The 24,719-nt window shown below is 38.6% G+C and overlaps 1 protein-coding gene across 2 annotated transcripts in view; it reads left to right on the top strand.

Annotated features, from left to right (window-relative positions):
* The first annotated feature begins 8,693 nt into the window (after positions 1 to 8,693).
* The window catches only part of MTX3 (metaxin 3), a 31,765-nt gene continuing 15,739 nt past the window's right edge, over positions 8,694 to 24,719 (top strand). For both annotated transcript variants that reach the window (XR_014491199.1, XM_083352580.1), the window contains exons 1-4: positions 8,694 to 8,791; positions 10,996 to 11,065; positions 12,038 to 12,114; positions 16,443 to 16,535. Coding sequence is in view for 1 of the 2 variants with exons in the window: in XM_083352580.1 (XP_083208706.1) it covers positions 8,711 to 8,791; positions 10,996 to 11,065; positions 12,038 to 12,114; positions 16,443 to 16,535 (321 nt within the window). In the remaining variant the exon portion in view is untranslated. The remainder of the gene's footprint in view (positions 8,792 to 10,995; positions 11,066 to 12,037; positions 12,115 to 16,442; positions 16,536 to 24,719) is intronic.

The raw sequence follows: 24,719 nt of genomic DNA, 5'->3' as shown, positions 1-24,719 counted from the left end.
GGCTTTGATTCCTATTTCTGAAAGGCATATGCATCTGGAAGATGGGACTAGGATGAATGGATAGATTTCGTAAACAACATAGAGTACACAAAAAGCAGTTTTTTTTTATGATTTGTAATTTATGAGGATGTTTAGTGCAGATTTTGAACAATCCACTTTAACTGTGAAATGGAACTTTAATTCTTTATGGTGCAATCCTATGCAAACGTAGGATTGCACATATTCTGGAGTACGTCTCATTGAATTCAACAGGACTGTTTGTTAAATAAGCAGAGGATTTGGCATTAGATTTATTTTTAATTCTTGTTGGAAATTATTTTGTGTTTATGTGTGAGCTTTGTTATTAAATAATCAGCTCAGCACTCTGAGTGATGTGTCTGTGTGCGTTGAGGTCTATTATTTCTGTCTGAAAATGCAATTAGAAATCCATCACTGTCTTTTGTCACCTGACAATAACATTCAGCATTCATAGAAAGCATCCATGTAGTTTTCATAAAATACTAACAGCTAATTTTTGTCCACAAATCATTTCCTTTTTAATGTTTAATAGTGAGACTGAGAGCAGGATGCCATACGATAAGCAGCAGGTTTCAAAAGTTATCCAATAATTATGGCTTTGTAAGAGCTTTTTGAAGTTCAAAATTAATGAATATGTGTGGCCCATAGCTCTGAGAAGCTATTTCCTCATTTAGTGGGATCATTAGCCACATTATCAGAGCAACAGTATCTATATTTTAGGAAAGGTTTCTAATTGAGTTAATGTATATGTAAGCAAGTGTTATCTGCTAGAACAGGGGTCCCCAACCCCAGGTCCATGGACCGGCACCGGTCCGCGGCATGCCAGAAATTGGTCTTTGCAAACAAGCGAAGCCCCATCCGCAGGATGCAGGCAGCACGCAAAACCATGCCCCTCCTGGTCCACGAAAAAACCTCTCCATGGAACTGGTCCCTGTGCCCTAAAGGTTGGGGGCCTCTGTGCTAGAAAATGCTACATGCTATATTCATTCTTTGCCTGTTCAGAATTCCAGCCAATCATTTCCTACAGTGAGTATAATTCCATTCTCATCACCTACTTTTTTCCTGTATTTTTCTCCAAGCTATCATTCTAAATTTTGGAGCTGAGCACAGTGCTTTGTTTTTTTGAGGGTTGGAGGGGTGGTGGTTTGCCCCTTTGGCTGATCTCAAATCCACTAAAATTAGCCAATTTAGGATTTGGATAGGAGACCATCAGAAAATCCAGGGTACACTTAGATTTAAGGAAAAGAAGAAGACAATGATTTAAAAGGAATACATAATGTAATATTGTACAAAGTTATTAGTATTTTATATCTATTTATAAATGTATATTTATGCTGTCATATAATTATGATATAAAGGAAACAAAACAAATGTCAGTTTATACATCGAGTTAAACTTGTGTTAACATCTTGAAATATGAAATTTCACATTTGTGTAAATTTGCATTTTATGTCATTTTAATAACTTTTAGATATTCCTGTTACTAATAAGAGGGTTATCTGCTTCAAAATGATTTCAAAGAGTGTTTTAGATCTTGGATAACTACAAGCATAGCATTATTTCCAATTAATTTACCTAACTTGACTACTTTTTAGGGTTTTGCTTGATCCTACAAAAAAAAACACAGTGCCCCTACTTTAAGAGTCACATGAACTATAAAGAGTGAGTTTCTTAAAGCAGAGAAATCTGTTTAAAAAGGAATTTATGGCAGTGATGCTGTGCTGGGCTACTTTAATGCTGGGCTACTTTAATTTATGGCAGAGCTGCTGTCCTTATGTGAAGTCTAAAGCACTTATTTCATCTGGTTTTAGAAGTGTGCACAACCCTAATGTCTACTATTTAATTTAACAAAGCTAAATTCTTGACACTTTAATCTGTTAAATTATGAAACTGCCAAAACTGAAGACAGATTGCTATTACTTATTAGCATGAGGAACTTATTTAAATTCATGCACATTTGTACACATTCCATTACTTCAATGAAAATTCCAAAAATACTTTGGTTACGACTGTTTGAAGTTACAATGGCACTGAAAAAAATGACTTATGACCTCTTTTCACACTTAGGACAGTTGCAGCATCTCCATGGTCATATAGTCAAATCTCTTTTCTAACAAAGTTTCAAAAGCACTTTTAGTCCCCTAATTTCAAAGTTATATATCTGTATTGATTCCAAATTAATCTTGTAATTTTCTCTGTTTTCCCCCCAAGCAATTAGTTTGCCACTTTTCTTTTCCTGAGGGAATGGGGCAGACACTCCCCTTCCCTCTCTCATTGGCGAGGATTCTTTGTTTTGGGTGGCTTTTTCCAGGAAAAAGTTTTAAAGTCATAAAGAGAAAATAAAGTCTCACCCAGTTCCATCCACGTTGCTCAAAAGTTACTCGTTAGTACTTATTTTCTTTGGTTGTCAGCAGCTTCTTTCTCCTGCCAGTTTGGAGGGCTTCCTTGGATCAAAATAAAGGGCCACCACCCCACTACGATCAACAAGGGTCCCCTCCTTCTTTGTTGCCTCTCTGGGGTGATTTTTGACCCTTTTTAGGGTCCCCAGCGGGGCAAAATCGAGCATGGAGGACAGAGCCCTGTCTTCCTGCGTCTGTCATGCCGTGACCCCTAACCAGAAGCCTAGAGCAGAGTTTTTCAACTCCTCAGAACTTGATGGAGATTCCTCAAGGGACTATGGACAAAAAAAATCCCACTAAATGTATCACTCAAGCAGCTGATTTTCTATCACTAGATGCTGGCTGGGAAATTCTAGGAACTGAAGTTCACCCATCTTAAAGTTGCTAAGGTTGAGAATCACTGAAGTAGAGTTTTACCTCTTGACTAAAAAAGTAATAGATTCCACAGCCTGAAAACATTTAAAAATCTGCACTAGACAAATAGTCTTGACTAGATACTGGGACAAGAAAATGTTTATTGTATTTTAAATCTTTAGTTTCTGCATATGAGCTAAAGTATGAGTTTCAACTCAATCTTTACAATGTTTCTTTCCCTTCTGTTTATATAAACACACATTTCTATGTACATCTTAGGCACATAGAAAATTGATCTGGTTGTGCTGGTTTTATTTAAGAAAATGTCAGTGCTATGAGACATGAATAATTGATTAAGACAAGTTCTAAAATTGATTCCTAGAATACAACAAAAGAACCTTTATCTTTTCTTAAAAATGGTTCTGAGAAAAGTAGGCATTTTATTCTCAAATTGCTTATTCTGGATCATATCCTGAGGAGCTTAATTTAATCTGTATGAATGTAAGAAGATACAGATCATTGTGACTTCCTGCTTATGGACTATTGTTGAAGTCATGGCATCTGAAACTGCTTCCTGCTGAATCAGACCATTGCTTCAGCCCAGGGCAGGTGTGGGCAATTCAGGGCTCTCCAGTTAATTTAATGCATTCCTTGGCCTAATTTTCATCCCACCACCCACCCCCACCTCCCACCCCCACCAAGTTTAGGCTTTTGGTAAGAGCTACTTGTCTCTTTACTGGAGGAGGGATGTCAGAAAGAGCAAAAAAGTAAGCAGTGGAAGTAAGATACTTTGGGGTTTGCCTCTATTCACTTCTTGTTGTAGACTCACCCTTTTCGGATCCTGCCTAGATAGATGAGAATTGTAGGGAAAAGTTTGTAAGTGAGCTAATTGTAAACCCCCAACATTTTCAGGATTCGATTTCTGCATTACAGTTAAATTTTGTTTAACTTTATTCAATGTGTGCCAAAATACATGGTCTGGGACCCAACATACAAAACTCTACTATTTTTCTGTAACTATTATGTGTTCAATAGTCATGTGAATAAGCTCCAAATTTTTGATTCGGAAGAATGATATTATTACTTTGGCTTTTGTTTTTAAATGATATCACTTAGAACTGTTTAGCCAATTAGTAACCTAGGATCTAGGAATTACACCAAATACAGAAGTACCGGTAATTGAGTTTCTATGCCATTATAGTTATAGAGTTACCATTATGGTAACCTGAAAATCCTTGTGTCCAGAAGAGTACCACTCACAAAATTTCACTGGAGTTGCCAGAATTTACTTTTGAGGGAAGAAAATAGGAAAAAAGTTGTGCAAGCCATAATAAGGATAATTTAATACTAAATTAAATAAATTTAAATAACTTTTCTCCAAAGATGGAAAATCCATTTGCATCCCTACTTATTTATCATCTGCCTACTCATTGCATTTCTTACTCCTCAAAAATCTTGAATGAAGCCTCCGGCCATAAAAACATTTCTCACTGTTAATCTCTAGCAAACATGAGGAGCTTGCAATCTCCAGATAAGCTAAAGTAATCCCAGGGCAACAATGACAGAGATTGAGAGTGCTATGTCACCCCTATCTGGAGTGCCAGATCTATAGCTTATCTCCCTATTTCTTCTAGTAATACTAATAAATGTATATGCCAATAGAAGAGAATATACTTAGCTCAGAGCTGAACTGTGAAGTCTTTGGTCCTGAGATAAAATGGATGGATGGGTCTCTATCTATTTATCTATCTATCTATCTATCTATCTATCTATCTATCTATCTATCTATCTGTAGCTCGTTAATGTGCTAGAATCAAGAAGAACCCAAATTTAACTTCACCTTCAAACATGGAAGCTCATTGGATGACTTTGAACCATTTCCCTTGACTCATTCATTGTGGTGGGCAAAGAATATTCTGTGTATTGCTTTGACTTCCTGAAGGAAAGGCAAGTTACACATCTAGTAAACCGATCAATTCTTACATCAAACTTGTTGTTAAAGTAACACATTAAAAAGACATTGAAAAAGAGAAAATAGAGATTGATAGCTTCTTGGACATTAGTGATGACAAATTATTAATGGATGTTTGACAAAAAGGAAAATAGCAAATGGGAGAACATAGGTTTACCTACTAAACATAGAATTTGTATCTGAAATACCAAGGAGGTAAGTCAACAAGAATTATATAGAAAGGTGATATTAGGAATAAAGATTCACAAATCCTCTGTTTTAGGTGCCCTACTTTGTGGTAATAGTGTAAGGTTGGGCTATCAGAGGGACATTTTACTGTACAACAGTCTTCACAAAAGTATTTTGTTGCCTTGTTTACATCTTTGTATAATTCATATGTTTATTTGAAAGAATGGTTACTATGTAAATACTCAGGGCTTTTTTGTCATAGAACGCTCAGAATGGAGTTCCGGCACCTTTTTTGAATGGAACCTTGTAGGGTAGGCAAGGCGGGTTGTATGACATGTGAGTTCCGGCACCTTTTTCTTTTACAAAAAAAGCATTGTAAATACTGTATATATAACCTTATTTACCCATTAACCAGATACACAATACAGAGATGTTACCATTGATGCCTTGTTAACTGTTCTTATAAGATCTAGTTTCTGCCTTAGCAAATAATCACATACTTCACAATCCAATCCAATCCAATGGACATATTCTTTCACTTTGTTTTAATTCCCTTCACTAGAAGTTTCTCACTTATATCTTCAGATGCACCCTGCAAAATGATCCACAAAATATATGCAAAAGTTAACTTGTAATTTTTAAACATGTGCACATTTAATTCACCAGAAATGTGGAAAACAGCCACATGGTTTTGCATATTATTTACTTGCTTTACTACTGAGATTGTGAATTTCTGTATCCATGGTGGAAAAAGGATAAACTAAAAAATAGCTCCAGGAACAGAGGGTTTACTGAAACCACAAAATATTTTAAGTCATTCTGCATAGACTGTAAACTTTCCATAAAACTTTAACAATTAGTAACACTGCTCAAGAGGATAACTTGCAAAGAATACTGTATGTGTGTGCCTTAGAATAGTTATTTTTCTTGCATCCCCAGGTGTACCAGATATTTTCCCCAAGGTCTTCTTTTAAAGTTGCAGAACGTTTTCTTTGAAGGACTGCTTTTTTAAAACAATAGATCTTGAAAACTTTACATGTTCATATAGTATACTACAGAACTTTTGACTATGGTATTCTAAAATTTGGGGTGAATACATCATCCTCATTCTAATGTGCTTTTGGCTTAGTTGTACAATCCAGGATATTATAATTTATAATATGTGAAACCAAGTGTTTTTTCAACAACCCATGTTTAAACACTGAACATTTAAAACAATAATGGCTTAAAGATCAAGATATAATCTGCAAATTTTGAAAACCCAAGTTCATTTTCCTTCCGTTACAAAGCCATAAGCCTTGTGATGATCACTCTATGTAAAAAATTCCACAGATAAAATTGGGAGATAGGAAGAGACAGGTGGAGATATGTTTAAGAACTGCACTGACACTGGGAAGAACTAGGGTCTTATTCATCCCAAGATGAGAAGCTCAGTGAACCAACCATTATCTCATAAAGGTAAAGGTTTCCCCACACATGCGTGCTAGTCGTTTCCAACTCTAGGGGCCGATGCTCATCTCCATTTCAAAGCCGAAGAGCCAGCGCTTGTCCGAGGATGTCTCCGTGGTCATGTGGCCAGCATGACTAGACGCCAAAGGTGCACGGAATGCTGTTACCTTCCCACCGTAGTGGTCCCTATTTTTCTACTTGCATTTTTACGTGCTTTCAAACTGCTAGGTTGGCAGAAGCTGGGACGAGTAACAGGCGCTCACTCTGTTACGCGGCACTTGGGATTCAACCTGCCAAACTGCCGACCTTCTGATCGACAAGTTCAGCGTCCTAACCCACTGAGCCACCACGTCCCTTATTATCTCATAGTCTAATCCAATATTTCTCAAGGCTGGTTGGGGAATTATGGGAGTGGAAGTCCATCTTAAAGCCTAAACATTTAACCTATCTGAGGATAAAATTGAAAGAGGAAACAATATATTAACTTCAATGTCTGGAAGAAAGGCAGGATATAAACCTAATAGTCACCTATTTATCTTAGCCTTCTTGGGGGGCATAAATTAATAAAAACAATCACATTCTTTAAAGCCAAATAAGATTTGCAATAAAAGATTCTGTTTCAGCGACATGCTGTAAAGTCAACATTTTTTTAGAGGATAAAGAAACATCTGTAGTCCTGTTTCTTGTGAGGAAGCTGTAAGTGGTCAGTGAATAAATTAATTCAGTGGGGGTTTGTGTGTTTTTTAGAAAACCCTCTCAATATTTTGCTGAGCGTTGTTGAATTGTATCTTCAAGAAAGCTTCCTCCTTAACTGTAGAAAATTGAAGCTGGGAATGTTTACACATAACCGAGATGGCCTTAGCTATGTTGGTAGAAGTCTTCATCATGGTTCAGTCCAAGCTGGGAATAAACATGGCGACTGCTTTAGGAAGAAGGTTGTAGTTTATTGAAGAGGAGAACCAGACAGGAAGATGGCTCTGGCAGAAAAGAGAGTGAACACTTGTAGGGAGTGGGTTTTTATACCCTCTAGAGCAGGGGTGTCAAACTCAATTTCACTGAGGGCCGCATCAGCATTGCGGTTGCCCTCAAGGGGCCAGGTGGGTGTGGCCTGGGTGGGCGTGGCCTACTGGGTGGGCGTGGCTAAAGTGCGTATGGCCTACTGGCTGGGCATGGCCAGCTCTACATCGTTTCTCATCAAGGGTGCCTATGGAGGCCTGGGCAGGAGTGGGACAGATCTGAGGGTCTCTGGCAGGAGGAGGGTCTCTGGACCAGGGCCAAGGCAGTGGGGGCCGTTCCCTCACTGTTTCCAGGATGGCTTTGCGGGCCGCATAAAACCACTTCACGGGCCGGATCTGGCCCCCGGGCCTTGTGTTTGACATGTCTGCTCTAGAGCCTTTTGTTTAGAATTGTTAACCTGGGTCTGAGTGTGCCTTTCTGGTATTCTGATGGTGATGGGTTAATCCTATTATGTCCCAAAGGTCATATCCTGCTTCCCTCGGGCTGATGACTCTTAAGAGTTTGGGTGAGGTATGTAGATTTTAGATGTCTTTGTCTTCTTGATCTAGCTTCAACCTTCCTGGATTTACATCTGCATTTATACAGAGCTGATTTCTGCTTGGGGGAAGGAGACTTGGGACTATTAAGAAAAACTGGGCATGTTTTTGTGCCTCTTTTAAGATCCTTTGAGGAAATATATTTTTCTACTCTTTTAATATTTCCTTCTCTTGGGGGCTGACTTCCCCCAGCTGGAAGTGTGTTGCCAATCTGCACGCTACAAAGGTGAGCCCTATTGTTTTGCACGTGAAATACGAACTTGTCGAAAATGAAGCTCCTGAAAGGTAAGTGAAAGCCTTTCGCACAGCAATCTCAACAGCGCCAATAGTTCGCTCTTGGACCCAGACTTAAGAACTGCAAGACTAGCTTTCCCCACCAAGTACTTGTCACGTTTGTTGAATATCTCATCATTCCCCGAAAGGAGTTGCTGGCTGGGGAGAAGGTAAAGTGAAAGCCAGCGTATTTCATAGCTATCTAATTTTGGAGAGCCAAGAAATCAGGTGATATGGCAGCGAAAGCTTCAAAACGCGACCTCACTGCTCCTATTTGCGGTCGCCCATATTTTGCACCCCCGAATTTAACGAGGAACAGCAGGTTGGGAAAGGCGCCTGTCTCTTTAGCACGGCTGATGGGGAGATCGCGCGCGCGCTCAAGCTGTTGAACCGGGCACGCGCCACATTCGTCCCCGAGACCAACGGTCATACGCGCGAGAGGCTGCCTCAGCGCCCAGTCTACGGGGAGGCGAAGACAACTCACGGGGCGGGGCTTTGCGAGGCCAAAGGTGAACGGTGTCAACATGGCGTCTTCAATGGAGCTGAGTTGCTGGGGCGGTGACTGGGGGTTGCCGTCCGTGCACGCCGAGTGCCTCGTTGTCATGGTAACGGGGGGACTGGCAAGGTCACGCGAGCGAAAGCCTCTTGTGGCGAGGAGAAACAAAAACTGAAGCTGGAAGGCGAAACGGGAGGGTTGTCCGGTTCTGGCTACTGCAAGAACCGGCCCAGCGGGTACGGTGGCCGTCCCTGGAGTAGAACTGGAGAAACGAACTTCAGCATTTCCAGGGCCGTTGTTGGGCTGGCTTCCCCAGAAAGGTTGCAACGAGTCTGTATAAATGGGGCATCAGTTCTGGAGGGAAATAAAACTGGATTAAGTATTGCGGCCGTTAGCTTTCGCGGTCTGTAGCTTAGTGCATTACAGGGACGTGCTATAATATCTCCCAGATTAAGTAATTAGGAATTGCCTTTTAATGTCGGTCTTAATTTAATCCGACCATTATGCTTGACAATGATGATGGATGCTACAGTTCAACACATTTGGAAAGCATGGCCTTGGAAAAAAACGGCGTAATCTCATACTTGCAGCATATATTTACTGAGTTATTATGTCTGTGCTTTCCATCTTCAGAAGGCAAGCTTCCTCTGACCTCATTTCCACAATATTTTAATTTATTGTTTCCATTTTTATATGTAATCATTGCATTGTTTTTCTTCGGGGAATCAACATAGTTTTTTTTAGATGCTAATTTTAAAAAATCCATTCTTTGGCAGACGTATCTGAAGTACACTGTATATATAATAAAAATAAGATTAATGATCAATCTGACTTTTGAGCAAATATGCATGGTGCTAAACGGAGAAAGATATCTGTCTGGTCTCTGAAAATATAACAGAATAACAGAGTTGAAGGGACTTGGAGATCTTCTAATCCAATTCCCTGCTCAAGCAGGAGACCCTATACCAGAGGTTCCCAACCTTTTGGGTACCAAAAAACCAAAAGGTTTTTCCACGCACCAGAGAGTGCATGGTTTTGTGTGCTGTCTGCATCCCATGCATGGTGCTTTGCTTACTTGTGCAGACTGATTGCTGGCATGCCATGGCCCAGTACCAGTCCACAGACCGGGGGTTGGGAAACCCTGCCCTATACCATTTCAGAAAAATGGCTGCCCAATCTCTTCTTAAAAGCTACCAGTGATGGAGTACCTACAGCTTCTGAAGGCAAGCTGTTCCACTGGTTAATTGTTCTGTCAGAAAATTTCTCTTTAGTTCTAGGTTGGTTCTCTCCTTGTCTTGCCTTCTGATGCTTTGGAAAATAGGATGACCCCATCTTCTCTGTGGCAGCCCCTCAAATATGTCTCAAATATATCTCAAATATATCTACTCAAATATACCTCTGGACACATCACAGAAGCTCCACAGGGATTACTGTTGACTAAAACCGCCTTTCCCAAAATTGTGCCCTTCAAATACTTGCACTACAACTCTTACTATGCTGTAAAACTCTGAGCTTTCTGAATGAGATTAATAAGATTTGAAAAAGTAATGTATTCAAAGACATTGGATTGAGGAAAGTTGTGTTTTATTTGGAAGTCTGGACTTCTTTCAGGACTGATTCAGAGGCTTTAGGATAGCAAAATAATTTGAAAAAGTATGTCAACATTTGTGATTCCTATATTCTTTGTCTTAAGATAAACTAGCTTCATATGTGGAAAAATTAAACATGGACATTTTCCATTTCCAAATCTGTATTTGCAATCAGGAAGTGAAATTCTATCTATCTGTTCGTCTGTCCGTCCATCCATCCATTATTATTTTTATAAATACTTCTAGGCAATGAATATACCTAATAGTGCTTCCTCCTCCTTTCCCCACAACAACAACCCTGTGAGATGAGTTGGCTGACAGAGAATGAGTGACTGGACCAGTCACCTAGCCAGCTTTCATGCCTAAGGTGAAACTAGAAGTCATAGTCTCCTGGTTTCTAGAGCAGTACCTTAATCACTAGACCAAACTGGATTCAATTTTGGGTGTGAAGTGGATTTGTTTTTCTAAATATTGGTAAATGTATTTAAAAAGCAACTCTTTAAATTTAGCTCTCTTCTAGTGGACAATTAATTTCCCACTAAAATTTGCAGAATTAATTGATAATTTCTTATTGGTTATTTTAGCCTTGATGCTTACTATGGCAACAGCATAGTAAGCATGAACCTTATAGAAGTAGCTGCAGTTTTCCAAGCTGTCATTTTCACTTTCAAAAAATTTCTGAATGGTACATTATTGAATTGTGTTTTTTTAACTTTTATTACAGACATATGCCAGGTTTTCAGGCGCACCATTGAAAATCAGTGTAATAGATAATGAATGGAAAGCACAAAGAGGTATTACCTGAATATTTTAAAAGTTTAATGGCACATTTATGTCAGACTTGGGCATTTTATGGCCTATGCATTACACCTGGTCCTTTGACTATCTGTGTCTGGCCCATGGCAGTGGTGGGTGGGGAAGGCAACAAGGGGTATGTAGTGGTAGGGACTGGCAGGGAGGTGCCAATGGCGCCAGCCCTCCACAACTGTACCAATTTCTCATGCAGCCCCCTGGGAAAATTAATTGCCCACTTCTGTTTCAAGTAGTGATTGTATATACTGTATATACTTAGAACTGTCTAAATAAGAAATTGGTTTGACTTGGCTTATAGTCCAGTCTTGAAATACAAAACAAACAGTGGATAGACTCAAAATAAAGTTTGTTTTATACCTGCGCTATGTTGCAAGATAAGGGCCACAAAATATTGAACAAACTGCTTTGATGTGGTTCTGTTTTTTAAAATAGTGGTCCCCAACCTTTCTGGCACCAGGAATGGATTTTAGAAGAAAAATTGACTTCCACAGACCCAGGGGGAGGATGATTTTGTGCGCAACATAGATCCCACGCATGCACAGACGGAGCTTTGCTCACTTGCCTGCTGCTGGCACGGCCCAATTCCTAACAGCCATGGGGACCCTTGGTTTAAAACATAATTGTACTATGCAAGCTATGTGTGAATCATATAAAAGGAATTAGGTAGGATAATAGGTTGTCAACATTTAGAGCTATGATATATATCTAGTAACAGAATCAAGACCCATCTCATCTGATATGCTGATATAGTATCACAACTACAAAATGTAAGCATTATTACAAAGACATTACTTGTCTAAAGATTAAATGACAAATAAGTTAGATTACAATCTGATACAACTCAAACTCTAGATACTGAACTAATTGGTATCTGATATAATAAAACTTTAGGGTCTGTTGAGTTATCAATGCAGTTCTGTTTGTATGATCTTATCTGATTTAATCTTTTTTAGGGAGTATACCATTATTATTATCAGATGATATTGTTATTTCTGAGCCAGCAAAAATATTAAACTTTTTAAGAAAACAGGTAAGTTTTATATTTAATATTACCCATTTCAGTATGTTTAAAGACTAAGGACGATATACTCTAGGCTTGTTTTATATTTGTTAGTACTGTATATAGTTTTGTCACAGGAATACTGGAGGAACTGGTGCCATTTAATTTCTATATTAAATGGACAGTATCAGTAGTAAACTATTTGTACTTTCTCTGACATAGTTATATCAGGTTTGGACTACTACAAACTAGCTGTATTAGTGGTATAATAGAGAAGTGGAATTTTTGAAACTGAAGATATAGCACATCCATTAGTTAGTGTTAATACCAGCTACATAGTACAGATCCTTTTGCTTTGGTGATTGTAGGATAAAGGATTGCAGTGTCACTGTCTTTGTTCTTTGTATTGCTATCTGCTTAAATTAAGAAGTAATCTTAATTGTTTTTGAGTGAGGGGGTTATTCCTTTACCTCTTAAGGGGGCCCTGCTTCACTTCCTTCTCAAGAAGCCATTGCTGGATCCCTTCCTACTGGGATGGTGGGATACTTTCATCCAGTATCTAACTCCTTTTTTGCAGAAGGTGATTGAGAAGGTAGTTGCATAACAGATTCAGAGGACATTGGACGAAATAAATTATCTGGATCTCTTTCAGGCACCTTTCAGGCCTGAAATGGCATTGGTCATGTTTTCCTATGTTCTGTGGTGGGGGTGGATGGGGTTGTACTTGAGCTCTCTGCAGCCTTCAGCACCATTGGCCAAGGTATTCTTCTATCTTGGCTTAGAGGGATACACAGTGTTGTGCTGGTTCTCCTCCTCCTTCAGAGTCAATTCCAGTTGGTGGTGATTTGGGAGGAGAGATCCTGCCTTCAGCCTTTACCATGTGAGGTGCTGCAGAGTTCGGTGCTTTCATCTACATGAAGCTGTGTGAATGAACTTATTCCTCACCCTGATATATCATTGGTACACTGATGATACCCAATCATATATCTCTGTCTCTAAGAAATTAAGTGCCACTATAAACCTCATCCCAGTGCCCAGTGAGGGACTAGATGGGGAACAACAGCTTCTGCTGAACCCTGGGTGCTGGATGGGGTCGCACTTCCCAGTTAGACCCATTGTGTAATTTGGAGGTCTTCTGAATACATAACTCTTGCTCAAGTAGCAAATGGCAGTTGCGGCTAGAAGGGCCTTTACACAGCTGCATGTTGTGTACCAGTTGCACCCATTCTTAGATTGGGAGTCTCTGCTCATGTCCTAATCGCCTCCGGATTGGATTTCTGTAATGGGGCTGTTCTTGAAGAGTATTCAGAAGCTTCAGCTAGTGCAGAATGCAGTGGCATTGGCAGTTATCTCCTTCTACAACAGCACACCTCTGCTCCAGGAATTGCATTGGGTTGCTTCTAGGTCCAATTCAAGGTATTTTTTGTTCCATATAGCACCAACCTTGTGAACACTCAACTTTCCTCTTTCCATTATGTATTCAAAATGGACAGTGATTAATATATGTATGTATGTATGTATTTACGATGTGTATATGTTATGTCTGTGTATGGTTAGATATATACTTTCTTTTGAGAGCAGGCAACAGGATTTTATTTTTAATGTGGGCCAGTTTTTTTTTTTTTAACTTGGCTCGAGATGTTTCAGAAAATGTGTTCTTTTTCAAGGGCACTCCTGGAACGTACATGAACAAATTGACAGAGTCAGTTCTTGGATATTCTAGAAGTGTATTTGAAAAAGAACACGTTTTCTGAAATGCATCAGGGCAAATAAAAACCATGTTTTATTGGCACTTAGAATTCCTCCTCTTTTTTTGTTTAACTCTTCTTCTAACAGAAACTGCTTACAAAAGAGCCGGAGGAGAGTGAGTTATCTTGCTCAAATCACAGGTTTCTGCTTAAAGTAAAATTCATGAATGGTGAAGCAGTTAAGAATGGCTGCAACTTGATTTATAGTATAGCATCTGGTCAGCAGAGAGAATTATATTTTGTTCTCCTGGGGAACAACTCTGAAACTGTATGTTGGTATGCACATTCACTGTAGAGCTGAATTGTATTTCCTAAATCCATAATTTCATCAGAATGTTCTGATGTAATACAATTTGAAATATTTTGAACGTTCTATCATAGAACAATAGAAACTAGAAATCAACTGCTTTCTTCTTTTTTTAGTTACAGACTCATGCAAATAATAGGTCATCCTGTTATATACTGTAGTATATGCCATATATTATGCCAAGAGCATAACCTTATAAAAGATATACTTCAAAGGTTCCCATTAAGCAACACTTAAACATACCTTTTACAGGCTATCTAGACAGCCCTAGAACTGGACCACTGGAGAACTAAAAAGGATAGAATCTCTTCAGCATAGTTCATAAATAATGCAACAGAAAAAATATACTTTTCTGCTTGTGACATTGAGGATTCCAAGACTCAGAGGGAAGATTTTACATTTATTTTTGTTGAGAAAATGTATATCAAACCAGTGCCATTAAGAATTCTGGGCAATCTATAAGTAAAACAATAAAAAACATAATTAGGATCCATTTTGAAAAGAACCAATTAATAAAAATATATGAAAGTTAAATAATTTGATAACAGGTAGATCTCAACGTGTGACCACAATTGGGACTGGAATCTCTGTTGTGGAACAAAGTGGTCATTAAGCAATCAATCTCTTCATTAAGTGGATGGAGTGAAAGAATTGCCATGGAGCTAAATCCTCTTGGGAGGTAGTTCTTTGAGAGCAAAAGGCCTGCCTGTTGGAGGGTTTTAAGTCTACACCGGGCTGAAATCCTCCTGGCAAGAAGCCCTTTTGCTCTGGAGTGTTTCTGCAGTCCACCAAAAGATTTCAGCTCCCCTTTGTGTATGGAGGGGAAATTCTTGTGAGGCTGCAGAAACAGAGCTGAATCCTAAAGATTTCAGCTCTGTTCCTGTAGTCAGCTAAAGGGTTTCCCCTCCTTTTCATGCAAAGAGGGGAAATTCTTCATGAGGCTGCAGGAGTAGAGCCGAAATCTTTAGGATTTCAGCTTTCATCCTGCAGCCCTCTAAAGGGTTTCTCCTCCCCTCTATGCAGACGTAACTGTGCAGGGCAGTATGGCATTTATGATGGCTGGAAGTGCTTCATAGACCATAAGGCACATTTCCCAAGGCTATTGTAATTTTAAATGGTTGTTAAATATGTTGGGGACTATCTGACAAAATATAATTTAACCTTCTTCCTTAACTGTAGTTGAAAGCAAGCTTGTTTCAGCTCCAGTAATTTATTGGATTCCTTTCACTACAATGGAGCCCACTACCAGAAAGAATTGATTTGTTTATTGATAACAAATGTCTCCATAATGAGACTTGCTGAAGAGGCCTCACTCATGTTTTAAGAAGTAGGAAGGACTGAATGAGAGTAGATGATTCTGTTAGTTGCTTGGATCTGACAACCTATCTTTAAAATTCAGCAGACAGTGTAACATTGTTTCATGCATTTAATAGTTTGAAAAGAGAGCAGCATAGCAACATAATTTAGGATGCATATGCACAGTATACACTTAGATGTTTTATAACCTGCCTGAAAGATAAAACACATAAAGACTCCATAGGAACAATAGCATTATGTTGCAACCCATGCAGTTTTAACTTCCTCAAAGCAAAAAACAAAAACAAAACCCTAAACACAACAGTTATCAGCAGAGAGCATTCATGTTTAACTGATTCTCTCTCAGCCCATGTCAGTTTCCCAAGACTAAGAAAGACCCAGAGTGATTCTTCCAAGCAGATTTCTGTATTGTTCCACACCTATAGACAAAATCTTACCAAACTGAAGCAGGCTACTACCTACATAAAGATATACTCTGGGAACTATTAGGGAGGAGCCATTTTTATCCTCTCACACAAATTATCTGAACTCATTTGTCTCTTACTTCTCTGTAATACACTCCCTCCCTCTCAGATTATATCCCATCATATCTCACCTCTTCATTTAGCTCTATCCAGTGGTAATAGGGACAAAACCTTCTATTTTCCAATGCATTTTCTAGATCTTTTTAGCTTAAAGATTTTTTTAAATAACAAACACAAACCAGTTGTAGACATCATAACACTCAAAAAGCTCCATTGATTCATGTTTCAAAGCAAAAACTGAAAACAGAATTTTCCATGTTCAGAACATTTCAAACAGGCATTTCAAGTACGTAGTCGTGCTATCTATATTTTAAAATATGTAAATCCATTTCAAAGAAAAAGATAGAAATGTTATTTTTATTATTCCATGTGTTTAGTGAAATATAAAATGTGTAACCAGTTGTTACATCTAGTTTCTTTTTAGAAAGTTTCATATAGCTCTCTGCTGCCTTTTTTTGGCAGAAATATAATGCTGATTATGAATTGTCTTCAAAAGAAGGAGCTGACACACTGGCATATATTGCACTGCTTGAAGAAAAACTACATCCTGCTATGGTAAGAGCCTTATGGTCTCTCAAAGTGCATTTAACCACAGCATAGTTATTTCCACTCCATCCTCAAATTATGGCCTTCATCTTCTCCCTAGTCCACAGTTGTTGTTAAGCATATGATTAAGCCTACCTGGTTGGGTTGGAAATATATAAGCCATGATGTATGATATCACTTTAAATGTGATGATTGGCCAAGGGTGTGTTTGCCTCCCAATGGCCATAAGAGGGAGCTAGGGACGTAGTTTCTCTCTCTCTGCTCGCTGTTTTTTCACTGTTACTCTGTTACTGTTATTGTTGGTTTGCTACTGTGTTAAACCTGAACAACTGTGTTTTGACCTTTGGACTGGTAAGACTTTGTATTTGGAATACTCCTTGGACTGTTACTATTGTTTATCTGTTCTTTACACGTGTATGACCTGGACTGTTTATTTTTGACTGTGCTTTGTATTACACCACAAAGTAAAGTATTCTGTTTTTCACACCTCAGTGTATCTGTGTGGTTACTGTGTGAACTTTGCTGCTCTCAGTACCCTTTTTTGTCTGTGCAATTTCTTGTTAGCTCGAGGAGATCTCTGCACAATTCCTGACAGTTGTGACTGACAGACTTAAATTGTACATAGCTGTATCAATGTTAAAATGATGTTTTTCCATTTATTGTGACTTAGCAAGCTTGTTATTTTTACTATCCTGTATATTGGAGGTGAAGTCAGGTGATTAGCAGTGGGTGATTGGATGTTCCACCTGGTTCCTCATAAGCCTCTTCTGTCACCATTCTGTTATTCATTTCCTATTGAGCTTGAGAGACTTATTTTAATCAATTCATCACTTTCATATTGATGTAAATATATTTATAAGGATGGGTGCTTATGATCAAACTCAGCCTAAAGGTAACTTTGTGGTTTCATTGGAAATACACCTGATGCTACTCAAGGAACTTGCAGGTGAGTTGGAAGTTGGTGGATTTGCATTACGGCACTAAAGGTTTAGTTCATATTTTTATTAATACTTTTTCTACTGTACCTACTAATTTCCTCAAGGCTGTAGTAACATGACAGTGAAATGAAAGGCCAGGAATCATTCTCAGGAAAAACAGCATGGGAATGAATTGACACTTTACAAATGTGTTATGCCAGAATGGTTTGTTGAAACAACAGCACGCAAACTGGCCTAAAGCCATCCAACAGAGCCCAGTGTTGTACTTGTTCCATTTCTGCTGCAGAAACTTGATTGGCGGATATTTCTTCTGATTTTCTAACATGTTGAAAAATAAGGGCAGCAAAGCAATAGTACTTAGCCAATCTTTTATCCAGCATGCACTGCAGATACATAACACTGAATTCACTAATGATTTAGAAAAACCAGGATAATGTTAGGCAATGGGCAGTAAACTTATATAGGCTTGCACTAAGATGATCAGTAGGCATGTGTGCCAAAGTTAATATTTCTCATTGAAATTATGTGCCATCAAGTTAGAGTCAACTCTTTGCCATTACGTAGATTTATTTTCTCTATGACAATCTGCCCCTAAATTGGTCCTTCAAGTCTTCTAGTAATGCATCAGTCTTATAGCTAGTAATCCCTTTCTTTTCTTTTACTCCATTTTTTTGTCTCAGCATTAGCTCCTTCTCCGGAGTTAGGACTTCATATACTGTTTTAAAGTAGCATAATTTGAGCCTGGTTATTTATGTTTTGAGAGAGAACTCTGGGATGATTTGTTCAGTGATCCATTTGTTTGTTTTCTTGGCAATGCATGGTATTCTTGGAACACTTCTGCAATCCCAGAATTCAAAATTGTCAATACTGTTCCTATCCTGCTTCCATAAAGTGGCACAGGGAATAACACTGCTAGCACTATTCCAATCTTTGTAGTATAAACACATCATGGCATCTTTTTTAAAGGCCTTCTTAGCAGTTCTCCCAAATGCTAATATGTAGTGTACTTCTTGACTACTTGTTCTTTTACTATGGATAGTTGATCCTAAAAAGCAGAAGCTATCTATTACTTCAATATCTTCATTGTCAATTCTAAGCCTTGTTTTTTATACCTGATGCCATTAATTTGGTTTTCTTTTTATTTGATTTTAATTTTCACTACACTCTGCAGATTCATTTTCAGCTATCAAGAATAATACCATTCTAATGCAGGTTATTGATGTTTCTTTCTCCAGTTTTAAAATCATATTAATCTCTTTCAACCCAGCTTCCCATAATATATATCCAGCAAATAAGTTAAATAAATGAAAGGATACATCCTTGTCTTACTTCTTTGCCAATCTGGAGCCAATCTGTTTTGCTATGTTCTGACCATACTGTCACTTCTTGTTTTACATTAGAACAATGAGATACTCTGGAATCTCTATTTTTCTATAGTTGACATCAGTGCTTTTTTTTTCTAAAAAAAAAAAAAAAGGTGCCGGAACTCTCATCTTGGCAGGTGCAGGAGGCAGGGTGGGTGGGGGGCGGCGCTGCTGCAGTCACAGGTGTGAGGGGTGTTGGTGGCGGGCTCCCCCCCCCCAGGGCTGGAGCCGGCGCGGCTGGTGCTGTGGGAGCAGCAGAGCCCACTCTATATGGCAGGGCTGTGCAGGGCGGGCAGTGGAGGCGGTGCGGGCCAGGCGATGCAGGGCGGCCACTTAAGGCGCGCAGGGCGAGGCGACGGTGGCACAGGTCCAGCACCAGGTAGGCCACCAGCCTGGCTGACACAGGTGAGCACAAGGAAGGAGTGCACATGGACTCCGCAGAACCTACCTCCCACTCCTTGTCCTCTCTTACTTACCTAGTTGAGATGGTGTAGTTGGGCAGCAGGGAAGGATGCAAAGTTCCTGCCTACTTGCTTTCGCTGCAGACAACTAGCCGGTGCAGCGTTTGCCAGCCAGGTCTTTTGGAGTGCTCAGTAGCAATTCCTATTAGCTTTTGAAAGCCAATAGAAAGAGTAGCATAGCTTGTGCAAAAGCTTTTTTTTTTTTGGTGCAAAAAAGGTGCCGGAACACCATTCTGAGTGTTGTATGAGAAAAAAAGCCCTGCTTTTATGTTTTAATCTTATGATTTTAAAAATATATTTTTTCTATTGTAAGTTGCCCCAAACCTCACCACATGGATTGCATACAAATATTATATAATTGGTAAATAAAGGTAGAGCATATGTTAAATATACATCAAATGATAATATGCTTCCCTACAAAGTCAATTCTTGCTCAATGACAGACCAAGGAGTTAATTCGGAAAGGCAAGAGGAAAATCTAGAAGAGATCTGTGCAACTTGTAGAAGGGAAAGGCCCACACTGATAAATTAAAAATCCTTGTGGTCTGCAAAGGAATGCTGGTGGGCTAATCAATGATTTGGTGACTAGAGGAGCATCTACAGTGTTGGAGCTTGTGGTCATGGTAAGCCATGGAGGCACTAAACAACATGACTTTCAGGGCAGTGGTGATGATTTTATTACTTTTAAAAAAAAAGTCTATGCTCTGTCCAAGGGTGCTTGGTAGGCTGCATGTACAGGCCTGGTCTAGAATTTATTTTGGAGCATTCAACTATCTAGAGCAGCCATGTCAAACTCATTTTGTTTGAGGCAACTTCTTATAAAAGAATTGCCATTAATTTGTTTTAATAAAATAATTTAAATCAATTTTTCACTTGATTTCAAATTAAATGAATTATATTGGTTGACAATGAGATTTTTTTTTAGTAGAATTGCCAAATGCAATAAACTGGTTTTATGTATATGTTACTGGAAGGAAAAAGCAATCCCTGCTGTGTTACTGATCCCAGAGAAGCATTTGCATGTATGCAGGTATCCTTAGGGTGCCATTTTGGACTTATTTTTGTTTCTTTGCATGTTTGATATTTTTAAAAAGGCATATGCTACTGACTACGCTTATGGACATATGTAGCATCTTTTGCTAGGATACATGATCACTGCTTGTCCAAAATTTTAATATACAGATAATACCACCAGAAATTATTTTAGCCTTTTTAATAAATGTTGTTATTGATGTTAAGCTCACCAGGGAAAACATCATATATTGTTATGTATATACTAGGTTAATTATTTAAAGACTGAAGTGCAACATAACTAGATTCTAAATAATCTATTTTTCAAAACACACAACAGTCCAAACAGTAAAAGTAAAGTCCAAATTAAGAATATTTCATTCTTAAGAATTATTTAGATTCAAAATAGTTTTCAAGAGTGTACAAAAGATGCTATTTTTTTTCTAGAATCATATTACATTGAGAAAAATGTTTCTCATTTCTTTCCTGTTACCTTTGATTTCATTGCAGAGATGTTAACATAAGAAATAGATTATTTTGTTATCTAATTTTACCTTCCAAAAGACAGAAGCAGATGAAAAATGTGAGGTTCTTTCCTGTTGGCTTTTTTGAATTAGCTGTTTTAGATTCTAAAAGTTTAGTTCCTAAAGAAGTAATCCTGTAAATAATTTTAATGTCCTCCTCTAGTGCAGGCTCTTTTATGACTCAAGGACTTCAACTCCCAGAATTCCTGAGCCAGCATGGCTCAGCTTGGAAACCTCTCCCTTTCCCCTCAGCATGGCTGGCTCAGGATTTCTGGGAGTTGAAGTCCATGAGTCATAAAAAAGGGCCAAGATTGCCTAGCCCTGCAATAGGCTTAGGAAAGCCAATAAGGGAGCTGGTTTTTTTGTTTTTTTTTTTGCAAAAAAAAAAGTGCCGGAACGCCGTTCTGAGCGTTCTATGAGAAAAAAAGCCCTGGTTGACATGATAAAACAATCAAATGCCTTTCTATAACCAATGGATCACATACTACAACTTTTTTGTATTTTGTGGCTTTTAATTATCCATCATGCATCAGCAATAATGTCTCATGTTTCTTGGCCTTTTCTAAAGCCAGCTTTAACATCAAGTGTTTCTTTTTCCATTTGGACTCTAATCTATGTTCGATGATCTGAAGTATTATTTTACTAGCATGTGAAATTAAGGATATTGTATGATAGGTGTGTGCACATAGTTAAATTTCCTATTTTTGGTATTGGATTGACGGCTTTACAGAATATTCTTAAAGTGAATATAAAGATAAAACCAAAAACTTTTATTTTGGGCTTAATTGAAAAAGACTTTGAAATTTTTTTGGAACTTTGGTCTTATATATGTTGATGGCAGCAAGACTATGCACAAAAATGGAAGGACATTTCGATTCCCACCAGGTATGAATGGCTACAAAAGTTGATGGAGTTAGCAGAGATGGCTAAATTAACCGTTTTGAAAATTTTTTGAAAAAGTGCAGAGAAGAGCAACTAAGATGATTAAAGGCCTGGAGACTAAAACATATGAAGAATGGTTGCAGGATTTGGGAATCGCCAGTCTAGAGAAAAGAAGGGGGACATGATAGCAGTATTCTAGTATTTGAGATCAGTTTACATTCCAATTCCAAAGAAAGCCAGTGCCAAAGAATGTTCAAACTATCACACCATTGCACTCATTGCACATGCTAGTAAAGTTATGCTTAAAATCCTACAAGCTAGACTCCAGCAGTGTGTGGATCGAGAACTACTAGAAGTACAGGGAGGATTTCGAAGAGGCAGAGGAACTAGAGATCAAATTGCTAGCATACGCTGGATCATGGAGAAAGCTAGGGAGTTCCAGAAAAACATCTATTTCTGCTTCATTGACTATGCTAAAGCCTTTGATTGTGTGGATCACAACAAACTGTGGCAAGTTCTTAAAGAGATGGGAGTACCAGACCATCTTATTTGTCTCTTGAGAAACCTATATGCGGGTCAAGAAGCAACAGTGAGAACTGGACACGGAACCACTGATTGGTTCAAAATTGGGAAAGAAGTCCGGCAAGGCTGTATACTGTCACCCTGCCTATTTAACTTATATGCAGAGCACATCATGAGAAAGGCAGGGCTAGATGAATCAAAAGTTGGAATTAAGATTGCCGGAAGAAATATCAACAACCTAAGATATGCAGATGACACCACACTAATGGCAGAAATTGAAGAACTAAAGAGCCTCTTGTTGCGGGTGAAGAAGGAGAGTGCAAAATTTGGGTTGAAACTTAACATTAAGAAAACCAAGATCATGGCATCCGGCTCTCTGAATTCCTGGCAAATAGATGGGGAAGAAATGGAGGTAGTGACAGATTTTATTTTCCTGGGCTCCAAGATCACTGCAGATGAGGACTGTAGCCAAGAAATTAAAAGACGCTTGCTCCTGGGGAGGAAAGCCATGGCAAATCTAGACAGCACACTAAAAAGCAGAGAGATCACCCTGTCGACAAAAGTGCGTATAGTCAAGGCTATGGTCTTCCCAGTTGCAATGTATGGCAGTGAAAGTTGGACCATAAAAAAGGCTGAGCGCCAAAGAATTGAGGCCTTTGAACTATGGTGCTGGAGAAGACTCCTGTGAGTCCCTTGGACTGCAAGGCGATCAAACCGGTCAGTCCTAGAGGAGATCAACCCTGACTGCTCTTTAGAAGGCCAGATCCTGAAGCTAAGACTCAAATACTTTGGCCACCTAATGAGAAGGAAGGACTCACTGGAGAAGAGCCTAATGCTGGGAAAGATTGAGGGCAAGAGAAGAAGGGGACGACAGAGAATGAGGTGGCTGGATGGAGTCACTGAAGCAGTAGGCGTGAGCTTAAATGGACTCCAGAAGATGGTAAGAGGACAGGAAGGCCTGGAGGAACGTTGTCCATAGACAACGGTAGGTCGGACACGACTTCGCAGCTAACAACAGTATTTGAGAGGCTGCCACAAGGAGGAGGGGTCAATTTATTTTTCAAAGCACTAGAAGGCAAGACAATAAACAATAGTTGGAAACTGATCAAAGAGAGAAGCAACCTGGAATTAAGGAGAAACTTCTTGACAGTGGGGACAAGTAACCAGTGGAACAGCTTGCTTTCAGACGTTGTGGGTGCTTCATCACTAGAGGTTTTTTAAGAAGAGACTGGACAGCCACTTGTCTGAAATTATATAGGGTGTCCTACTTGAGCAGGGGGCTGGACTAGAAGACCTCCAAGGTCCCTTCCAGCTCAATTTTGATTCTGATTCTGATAAAAGAATATAAATACTTTTGTTTCTACTTGGAAACTTCTGGACTTTGTCCTTGAGGTGGAAAAAAATGAAACTTTGATTTTGGGTTTTATTGATTAGATTGATTTGCTATTATAGAAATGGCTAGTTTATGCTGTTATGGAAAAGTAAAAAGTTGAGGTTCAATATTAATGCCTTATTCTACCATCAACCCCCCTTTTTTTTCTCCCTCTCTCCCACACTTCTCTCTTTACCTTCCTCTCCTCTTTGTTTCCCACTACTTGATTTTGTATTTTTGTATTTTATACTATAAACTAGTTTTTTTAAAAAAAATAAAAAATAATTTAAAAATGAAAAAAGAAAATTTAAAAAAAAGGAGTGTAGATTGACCTCTTTAAATCTGTTGGCCATTATGTCATTTTCCAGATTTGCTGGCATAGCTTGGTTAGAACCTTTATTGATTCTTCTTTTTTGTTTGCTATATTTCTGTGAGTATTCTATCAGTTCCTATAGCCTTCTGACTTGATAATGACCAGGATGCTGATCTACTGTAATTTCATCTTCTAGTACTAAGAATTGTGTAAATAGGGAATGTGTTTTAAGGCACGTTGGATGTTGACATTTCTACTGTGTAATATTTTAGTATGCCCCTTTAATCTTTGATTTTCTAATCAGTTACTATATGTCCATTGGCATCCTTTAGCATACCAATTTGAGACTGAAACTTTCTTCAGAGATTTGTCAGAAGATTATCCTTTTTAAATTTCTGCTTCCATCTTTTGTGTCTTTATAGATGTTATAATAGTGCTTCATGTCTCTTCTAAAAGCTCTCTGAAACTCTTCCCTCAGTTCCTTCCTGAGGTTTTTACTTTTCTTGGCTTTGGCTTCTCTTCTTGGCAATTTTGATGTTTTGTTTTTTTCCCTGACATCCAGTTTGCTTTCTTCTGTTTCCTCATCTTTGGCAGTCTCTTTTCACTTTCCTCCTTAACCAGTTCCTCTGGTTCTGTCTCAATGACCTCAGAACTTCAAAGTGATTCCTGATGTTCTCCGTGAAAATGGCAGGTATATATTAATATTGTGGAAACTGTCTTTCTTGTTCTTCTTTAATCTAACTTAGAACTTGCACATGAGTTTTATAATTTCTAATCTGGCTTTCAGTTTGATGCTATAAGTGAAC

This window comes from Vipera ursinii (assembly GCF_947247035.1).
Source record: "Vipera ursinii genome assembly, chromosome: 2".
NCBI lineage: Eukaryota > Metazoa > Chordata > Lepidosauria > Squamata > Viperidae > Vipera > Vipera ursinii.
Note: the sequence above shows the minus strand (reverse complement) of the source record. Positions and strands in the feature narration are given on the sequence as shown.